This window comes from Lycium ferocissimum, chromosome 12, assembly GCF_029784015.1.
Source record: "Lycium ferocissimum isolate CSIRO_LF1 chromosome 12, AGI_CSIRO_Lferr_CH_V1, whole genome shotgun sequence".
Lineage (NCBI taxonomy): Eukaryota > Viridiplantae > Streptophyta > Magnoliopsida > Solanales > Solanaceae > Lycium > Lycium ferocissimum.
The window spans coordinates 15,871,162-15,881,507 of NC_081353.1; the positions used below are offsets into that span (position 1 = coordinate 15,871,162).

Genomic DNA, 10,346 nt, shown 5'->3' on the forward strand with positions numbered 1-10,346 from the left:
GCGGCGCTTGGGGCGTCGCAGCCCATGCGACAAATGGTATATTTTTCGACGGTGTAAAAATTTTGAGTTTTCTGGAAATTTGGCGCCGCGCACGCCATATTTTCCACTACACTGATGACGTTCAAGAAATGGACATAACTCCTACCACAGAGCTCTGTTTGAGCTCCAAAGATATATGGTTGGAAAGGTATTTCAGAGACCTATAACTTTCATTAAGAATTTTTCCTGAATTCGCAATTTATTTTCACATAATTGGCCTAGAAATTAGACCTACCGAAACATAGACGAGTTTAAGGAACTCTTCCGAACTTCACTACTTGGTTTAACTTCCAAAACGACTATCTTGCACCCAATTTCACCCTAAGGGATTCATATAGCTAAGATTCCATATTAACACCACTTAAACACATTCACAATAGACCAGAATTCACGGAGGCTTACATTATCCCCTCCTCAGGATCATTTGTCCCCGAATGAAAGTCATGGCCTAAGATCTTCACTAAGCCTCAAATTTCTCAGAATCTCTAGAGTTATCTTTCAAGACAATCTATACCCAAGGACTACATAACTACTAACCACCCAAATAAATGACATGGTCCTCACAAGGATTCCCACAACCAAATCATTTGAGCCAGAACACAAAATAAGGAATTCACACTTCAATCTACACCTTTGCAAGGATTCAATAACTAGAAAGTTCAACACATACCTGTAATAGGAAATAGATGAGGGTATCCCTTCTTCATGTTCTCCTCTGCTTCCAAGTTTCTTCTTCAGTATTATGATTTCGCCAAAGGACTTTCACTGAAGCCACATCTTTCGTCCTCAAGCTTCTAACTTGTCGATCTATGATCTGAACCGGTTCTTCTTCATAAGACAACCCTTTGTTAATTTCAATCTCTTAATGAGATAAGAGATGAGAAGGATCAGGTTTATGCAATCTCAACATTGAAATGTGAAACACAGGATGGACTATGGCCATCTCATAGTGTAACTTCAACTCATAAGCCACCTTCCCAATTCTCCTAACAATCTCATAAGGGCCAATAAAACGAGGGCTAAGCTTACCCTTTCTACCAACTGTATCACTCACTTCATTGGTGACACTTTCAAGAAGACCTTGTCACCAACAGCAAACTCTAGCTGGCAGCTCCTCATATCCGCATAAGACTTTTGTCCACTCTGAGTTGTCTTGAGTCGTTGTACAATGAGGTTCACCTTCTCGATTTCTTCATGCACTGAGTCAGGGCCCAATAACTCTACTTCAGTGGCTTCAAACCACCCAATAGGGATCTACAATGCCTCCCATAAAGTGGTTCATATGAAGCCATCTGAATACTCCCTTGATAACTATTGTTGTACGAAAATTCCACAAGAGGTAGATGTTCATCCCAATTACCTCCAAAATCAATTGCACATCCTTGTAACATGTCTTCCAGAGTTTGTATAGTTCTCTCTGCTTGTTCATCCGTCTGAGGATGAAAGGCAGTTCTTAAGTTCACTCGAGTTCCTAAACCTTCTTGGAACGATTTCCAGAAATGAGCAGTGAGCTGCGTACCTCTGTCAAATATGATGGATGTTGGAATTCCATGCAATCTAACAATTTCCTTCAAATATAACTTGGCGTAATGCACCACGGTATCTGTTGTTTTCACCAAAAGATAATGAACATACTTGGTGAGTTTGTCCACAATTACCCAAATAGAATCAAACTTGGCCCTCGTGCGGGGTAAACCCACGACAAAGTCCATATTAACCATCTCCCACTTCCATTGGGGAATCTCAATATTTTGAGCCAAACCACCAGGCCTTTGATGTTTAGCCTTCAACTGCTGGCAGTTCAAACACTTAGCTACAAAGTTGGAGATATCTACCTTCATGCTCTTCCACTAATAGTGATGCTTTAAATCTTTATACATCTTGGTGGATCCCGAATGCACAGAGTATTTAGAGCTATGCGCTTCCGCCATAAACTCTTGTCAGAGACCATCAACATCAGGGACACATAAGCGCCCTTGCAACCTTAAAACATCATTATCCGCTCCAACGGTGAATATAAATTACTCACCCCTTTCTACTCCATCTCGCAGTTTCACCAGAAGTCCATCTTCATATTGCTTGGACTTAATTCTCTCCACAATATCAGATTGCGCTTGCGTGATTCCCACTAACTCCCCATCCTTAGTTTTATCGAGTCGGACTCTAAGATTAGAAAGTATTCAAATTTCCCTACCCATCAGCATATCCTAAGCACACAAATATGCTAACGTACCCATAGACTTCCGGCTCAAAGCATCAGCAACAATATTCGCTTTACCAGAATGATACAAAATGTTCAAGTCGTAATCTTTCAACAACCTAACCATCTCCTCTTCCAAAGATTCAACTCTCACTACTTGAAGATATATTGCAAGCTTTTGTGATCAGTGAAGACATCACAGTGCTCCTTGTACAAGTAATGACACCAAATCTTTAAAACAAAAACCACAGTAGCCAATTTCAAATCACGGGTCGGATAATTCTTCTCATGTTTCTTCAACTGTCGCGAAGCGTAGTCATTCACCTTTTTATTTTGCATCAACACTCAACTCAACCCAATTCTAGAAGCACCACAATAGAATACATAGCCACTAGACCCTGAAGGTAGAGTCAGAACAGGAGACGAAGTCAACCTTGCCTTAAGCTCTTGAAAGCTCTTTTCACAGGCTTCTAACCATTGGAACTTAGCATTATTTTGAGTCAGTTTCGTCAGTAGTAAGGCTATAGATGAGAAACCTTCCACGAACTTCTGGTAGTAACATGCCAAACCCAAGAAGCTACGAATATTCGTCGCACTTGTGGGTCTCGGCTAGCCTTAACTGCTGAAATTTTCGGAGGATACCTGCATGTTCCTCACGAATTTTCGAATACACCAGAATATCATTAATAAAGACAATAATGAAAAAATCAAGGAAAGGTTTGAACTCTCGATTCATCAAGTCCATAAATGCAGCGGGTGCATTAGTTAGACCAAAGGACATCACCAGGAATCCAAAGTGTCCATAACGAGTATGAAAAGCTATTTTTGGAATATCCTGCTCCTTTATTTTTAGCTGATGATACCCAGACCTCAAATCAATCTTTGAAAAGAACTTAGCACCCTGGAATTGGTCGAACAGATCATATATCCTAGGCAAAGGATACTTATTCTTAATGGTCACCTTATTAAGTTAACGATAATCAACACACATTCTAAGAGAACTATCATTCTTTCTGACGAACAGGACCGGAGCACCCCAAGGTGAGGTACTTGGTCGAATAAAACCTTTGTCCAACATGTCCTTCAATTGGTCTTTCAACTCCCGTAGCTCTGTCGAAGCCATATGATACAGTGGAATAGAGATCAGTTGAGTATCAGGAATAACATCAATCCCAAAATCAATAGCCCTATCAGGTGGAATACTCGGCAGATCTTGTGGAAACACTTCGGGAAATTCATTAACTATAGGAATAGACTCAATTTTGGGTATTATGGCTTGAGTGTCGTTGACCGCAACTAGATGATAAATACACCACTTTGAGATTATTTTATAAGCCTTAAGATAAGAAATAAACCTACCCCGTGGCTTAGCAACTTCACCTTTCCACACAATAATTGGGTCATTAGGGAATTTGAAACGAACTAGTTTATGCCGGCAATCCGCATTAGCATAACACGCGGACAGCCAATCCATCCCCATGGTCACATCAAAATCTACCATCTCTAGTTCGAACAAGTCAACTATAGTCCCACGACCTTTAATTACAACTACACAGTTTCTATACACTCTAGATGCAATAACAGGGACACTAACAGAGGTATCCACAGAGAAGGGTTCTAACAATAGCTCGGGCTCCACCCTAAAATTAAGTGCAAAATACGGTGTCACATAAGAGATATTTGAATCCGGATCAATCAATGAATATGCATCAAAAGAGCAAATAGTGAGAATACCTGTGACCACAACATTTGAGGATTCAACCGCCTCCCTACTAGTCAAACCATAAAGTTGGGCTTGACCCCCATTTCATTAATGGTTAGCAACCGCTTTACTAGTCCCATTACCACGAGCATTAGGAGCATTGTTAGTTTTACCAAGGCCGGATTCTAAAAAGAAAAAGTGCATTTTAATTGTTTCTCCGCCGAAGAGTTAGCCATCTCACATAACCACTTCCTACGCTCCCTCTTAATATGACCCTTTATACCACAATAATGACAAATACGATCCTCCCATCCAGATGACTGTCTATTACCACCTTGTGAATTCTTGTCCTGATTATTGTTCCTTTGACCTTGTCTACTAGATGGAGCACTGGCATTAGAATAACCGCCAATCTGTGCAGGTGCAGAATACCCTTTCTTTTTCCCTCCGTTTTGCGAACCACTGAACCCACCTGCAGATCGGACATTCTTACTTTGTTACCTTTATAGCCTCTCTTCACCCTTCCAATTCTCTTGTTGCTCAGCGAACCCAACCAAAGATGAAAATGTACAAGTAGGAGACATAGCAGTAGCAGACACAGAATTGATACTTGGTACTAAACTATGCACAAATTAGGTCAACTTGTGCTTTTCAGTCGGAATATACGTTGCATACCTCGCCAGACGGGTAAACTTCCAGCTATACTCACGAACATACATAGTGCTCTGCTTAATCTTCTCAAACTTAGTAGCCACAGCGAACCGCTCCTCATCAGACAGAAACCTCTCCGTAAATGCCTTCTCGAACTCAGCCCAAGTAGGAGCTGAAGCATTATTACCCCGCTCAGTCTCCCACAATTCAAACTAAGCATGAGCAACATCTTTCAATTGGTATGCTGCAAATTTCACAACTTCAAAACTGTGAGCACCCATTGCCCTTAGAGCTTTGAAATTCTCATCCATGAAGTGAAGATGGGGATCATCCTCCTCTCGTGAACTAAAGAATTTGGGCGGATTCAACCCCAAAAATTTCTTAAGTCTTCCTCCAGCACCAAGTATAGGATCCGCACACCCACGTTGATGTTGGGCTACAATAAGGGTGGTAAGCATCTAGATCACATTCTGCATCGATTACATATTAGCCATGCCCGTAGCAGGAGCAGCTGGAGTAGGTGGTGCTAGCGGTGGTGCTTGGTCTCCTTGGTCATTTCCAACTTCAGCATTAGTCTCAGCAGTGGTATGGTTAATGATTCTAGGAACTCGTCTGCCAGATGATGAATCAGAAGCACTATTACTCCCTTGTTTAGCAGCTCCAGCACGAGTTAAATCCATTTCTACGAGGCACGAATTAATGAACACGTTAGAACGATTCTAAGGGAATTTCAAGCTCTATAGCATAATCTAGAATAAAGAAGAATGAGAAACACCTATAAATGTCCTGGTAGTCTTTCAATCATGCAGGTGATTAGGTTACACAAGAAAGACTCAACTAGACACAGCTCCATAGACACAGGCACATCCTAGGATAAAACTAAACCTAGGCTCTGATACCAAGCTTGTCACACCCCAAACCCGACCCTGGACGTAACAGGCATCCGATGCTATGAACAATACCGGAAGCACCTTATTTAATTAGGAAATATTTAATCCTTCCTGTTAAACAAACTATCTTAATAAATGTAAAACAAGTCATTTATAATTGAAAGAAAGCATAATCATACTTAGAGATTATTCAGCGGAAGTCTAATCAAAATACTTAGCTGTAAAATGTGGAAAAATGCCTCAACGAGTCATATGAGACTCCAACGCAATACCCATAATCTGACAACTCTCTATAGAGCTTCTAAGATAATAAATAAATGTCTAACTCATCAAGACGCAGCCCGAAAAATTGAAATAAGTAAGTAATGATAGAATGGTTCTCCACGAATAATCATGTGGGCTCACCGAATAGTCTCGAAAGCAAAAAGTTCTCCTAAGTCATAGGCGTATCATAAACCTTCTCCTTAACGTTACCTAACACACCATAAAAAAATAATGATATGCTTGAGTGCTGGGTACTCAGTGAGTGTCTCTGGGACAATTATTAATATCAAAATATATGAGTAATAAGTATAACTGAAACAGTATTGAGAAAAAATTCAAAACACATGATAACATCTCACGAATATCTAGTATAAGCTAATGATAAAGAAGTAATCACTTTGAATGAGTAAGTCATTCTCGTTACCTTCTGTTCTCCCAAAACAGTTCGAAATCTAGAAATAAAACAGTTCATCAAACTCAAAGAAACCATTAAGAGAGAAGTAAATCACTTTCAATCTATTATGCCATTTATCAGGATTAGGTCTTCCATTTGTGAACTTAAGATCATCATCAAATCACTCACGATCACCAGAATCATGCCAATATAGGCCACATCTATAACACAAAGGGATGACCACTTAAGGTTCCCTAAAACATCATAGAAGCACCACATCGGGGTTGATTACCCTCGATGACTATCCTCTCTCCCGAATAGCTAAGAAAAAAAACATTGGGGTTATGAACCCTCGATGATGTTACACCTTGCCCTCCCAGGAGATGAGGACATTCCGTACTCATGGCGTATTTTCGAAGAAGGAGCTTATGGTAGGTTAACATCATGAGCATACGCGGGATATAAGTCATTGCAAACGGGTGTTACACCTTGGAAGAATTTCGTATAGTTAGTACCGTTACTAAACGAACGTGAGTCCAGAGAGGCCACTGAGCTATTATAAGGCTAAGAAAGACTTGTAACAAGTAATAAGAGAATAGCTAAAGGTTCCGGGGTCAAGCGGGTTGAAGAAAGTAAGTTGTCAAAGCTTTGGAAAAAACTGGGCAAATTTTGGACAGGATTTTTGGTCCAAATTAAGCGAGTTATATCTCCTAGCATATGAGGAGTTATGCAGTGAATAAGCTATCCAAATGGAATTTCATCGAGTCTAGTTTCCAACGCAATAAACCGTTTGTCGATACGACATCGAAGTAGGGAGTTATGGGCATTTTAAAACGGACTGCTTGAAGCGCGCGAACCTACGCGAAAAATTCTAGAACTCACTTAAAGCCCACTAATTTGGCCCATTCAGCCCAAACCCGACTTGCACACCTATATATACCCCCTGATCATTCATTTTTCCCCCATTCTCAATATATCAAACACCTAGAAGATTCTAGGAATTTCTCTCAACATCCTTTTATCCACACTTAGCTATTTTTAGTAAAATCCAAGCTCGGAAAGTGCGGGTAGGCTCGTAAATCGCAAGTTTAGCCAATGGATCATCATAGAAAGGGGTGTAAACACCACCCCGAGTGCCATACCATGCATGCAAGGCTGATCCAAGGTAAAATCCTCCCTAACTACTCGTAATTTAGAACGATCCGTAGTAAATCTCGCTAGATCTAATTCGTAATAATTCGAATTGGTGGAAATGAGAAATAAATCTATGGAAATTGTTGTTGATGGATTTTAATGGTGATTTTGACAAGTTAGTATGGAAATTGAATTGGAATTTGGATTGATGGTGTTGGGTTTTTGTTAAATTTGAAGATAAATTCGTGAAATATGGTGTTTTGGCAAAATTAACGGAATTAATCTTGTGACGAAATTTTTTGGTAAAATCCCATGGAAATCGATACGGGTTAATATTGCTATTGTTGTTGTTGGTGCTGTTTTCGACACTTAGGACGTCACAAAAACAGAGGAAATGCTACCCGATTTTTCTGCAACCCCGAAATAGTTGAGATATAGTACTTAAGATTTTGCATGCAAGCAAAGCAAGAGTTAACTCAGATCTTATATTTGTATTTAGGTGTTGGGAAAGGACCAGTGTTGGAATAAAGAATCCATCCAGGTCACATTTTTGGAAGATAAAGGTATGTAAGGTTTTCGCTATCACTTTCCTTGACACGAATCAATAGAACCCCTAGCGTGCATTATCAATCCATTCGAGTCTATTCCGGATTTCCTACATTTTACGAAATATATATATTTTACGAAAAATACTTATTTTATGAGAAGTACATATATTTTATGAAAGATACATATTTTTTTGAAAATCTCTATTTTTTACGAAATTTTCGATTACTAAATTAAGTAAACGTCCCCAGCTAAGTCGTTCATTGACTCCTATTAAATTGTCCGTATACTTTATGAAAGATCTTTATGATGTTAATGTGAGTATTATCATTTGAGTCATTCTTTGGCCTCGATATGTGTCCCATAATATATTCGGAGGTATAACAACCTTACGTCACTCCGAAAGGCCCAATGTCAGTTCTTTGACTCCTCATGCATTTATATATATATATATATATATATGTATGCATTATTTTACTCCACCGAGTTGCGCTATAGTCTGCTGGGTACGGCACGTAGATGTGCAACCATTGATCAGTTGGGTATTCACACCAAGTCCCATAAGGTACGGGTACATTTCACACCGAGTCCCATTAGGGCTGGGTACATTATGATATATTGATGTTTTCCCGGATGCGGGAAACCCCGAACGCGGGGAGGATGATGAAATGATGATGATGATATACACACCGAGTTCTAAAAAGCCGGGTACGTTTCACACCGAGTCCGAAAAAGGCTGGGTATACTTCACACCGAGTCTTGAAAGGTCTGGGTTCGCTTCACACCGAGTGCCACTAGGGCCAGGTACATTATATTTATATATATTGTGTATATGTACTTGCATATGAAAAATGATTTCTCATGCATGGCATATTGTTTGGTTTCAGATGTCACAGGTTACGAGTTATTACTATTCTCCCATGTTTACATTTATATTTTACTGATGTCATTACTTTCCTGCCTTACATACTTAGTACTTTTATCCGTACTGACTGTTCCGCTTTTTGGGGTGTTGCATGTCGTGCTGCAGGTCCTGACAGGCAGAGCAGAAGGACCTTCTCAGTAGGATCGCCAACTTCAGCGGGACGTCAGCAAGTACCACTATGCCGGGCTTGTTAGTTGGGTATATATCGAGTCTACATGTTGTGTATACGATAGATGTACGTACTCTTAGAGGCTCATAGACAAAGGTAGTGGGTGTCAGAGTCATGCATGTTTTCATTATACTTATGATACATATGTTATATCCTGGGCGGCTATATGATATTTTTATGATGTTCATGTTGCGGCCTTGTCGGCTAGCTTATGTATATAGTTGTTCACAAAGAGGTTATGTCATCCTTGTGTTGGGCCTTCCTGTGTACCGGTGCTCTTATATGTATATGCTAATGATTGCAATTAGGATTGTTGTATTAAGGTTATATTATGTCACGTCAGGTGGTACTCGGGTGCTAGGGTCGAGTTCCCATCATGCCCCTCATCGGGGTGTGACTAAGTGGTATTAGAGCGGGTCAGTCCTAGGAATGTCTATGAGCCGTGTCTAGTAGAGTCTTGTTTATGGGTATGAAGCACACCATACTTCTAAACAAGAGGCTACAGGGCATATAGGAAGTAATTCTTTTCTTCACGATCTAAATCGTGTGATAGAGCTAACAACGTAGGAAAGTTCGTTCCTGATTCTATCTTCTCGTTAGAATTGCGATTACACCAATAAAAAGAAGGGTTTCAATCACAAAGGAATGTGGGGTCAGCTCCGAAAATAGATATCAGACTAACGCCAATTGCCAGTACGGGCTATAGGGTAATAAAAGAGATGAGGAGGAGTATAAGTTATATGATTGGGTCAGACCCTTCACAGATTATGACCTTTATCATGAAGGATCCGCCTAAGGACCCTATGAAACAATGCCAGGGCAGCTGCGAGTATGACCCCACCACAAACTTTAGCTTTACACTCAGGGCCGATGAGAAAGATATGAGAAAAGCATTACAGAAGTTGGCACATCCGGCCTTTTCTTCGGGTCCAGCGTTATGATGGGACTGCTGCGGACATTAGTATTACAAAATATCAGATGGTTTTCAGTTTCAAAAATTTATTAATCAAGGACCGCTAGTGTATGTATGGAAGTTGTACATGAGGAATAAGATGATCAACCAAGGGGAGGAGAGTAACTAAGGAAATAGAAAGGTTCCACTTCGAGCTTGCATCTGGTTAAGCTTCGCAGAAACAGGACCAATGTAGAATGATTACGAGGTAAAGTACTAGCCGACGAAGCAAATTGGAACCAAGTCAAATAAGTATAAAGGAACAAGGGCACCTGAAGGGAAGTAGAGATAAAGCGCACCATAACAGAAATGAACAAAAGTTATCAAGGAAGGCTACACAAACACAGCAGTCCCACTTTCTTTACAGAAGAATGGACTCGCGACCGATAATGAAGCGAGCCGTTGAGTGTGAAAAGCTACAAGGGAATATTCATCCACAAAAGAAGAAAGAAGCTAAGTCAGAGCTCATAACAGAATACG

The 10,346-nt window shown here is 40.2% G+C and overlaps 1 protein-coding gene across 1 annotated transcript; it reads right to left on the reverse strand.

Annotated features, from left to right (window-relative positions):
- Window positions 1-2,060: 2,060 nt before the first annotated feature.
- LOC132039077 (uncharacterized) lies at window positions 2,061-5,272 on the reverse strand. Its single transcript, XM_059429623.1, has 11 exons — window positions 5,089-5,272; window positions 4,850-5,028; window positions 4,617-4,804; window positions 4,462-4,562; window positions 4,225-4,413; window positions 4,073-4,126; window positions 3,599-3,973; window positions 3,262-3,481; window positions 2,882-3,168; window positions 2,281-2,392; window positions 2,061-2,202 (listed from the first exon to the last, which is right to left on the reverse strand). The coding sequence occupies exons 1-11, from the start codon at window positions 5,270-5,272 to the stop codon at window positions 2,061-2,063; spliced, it is 2,031 nt and encodes a 676-aa protein (XP_059285606.1).
- Window positions 5,273-10,346: the final 5,074 nt, after the last annotated feature.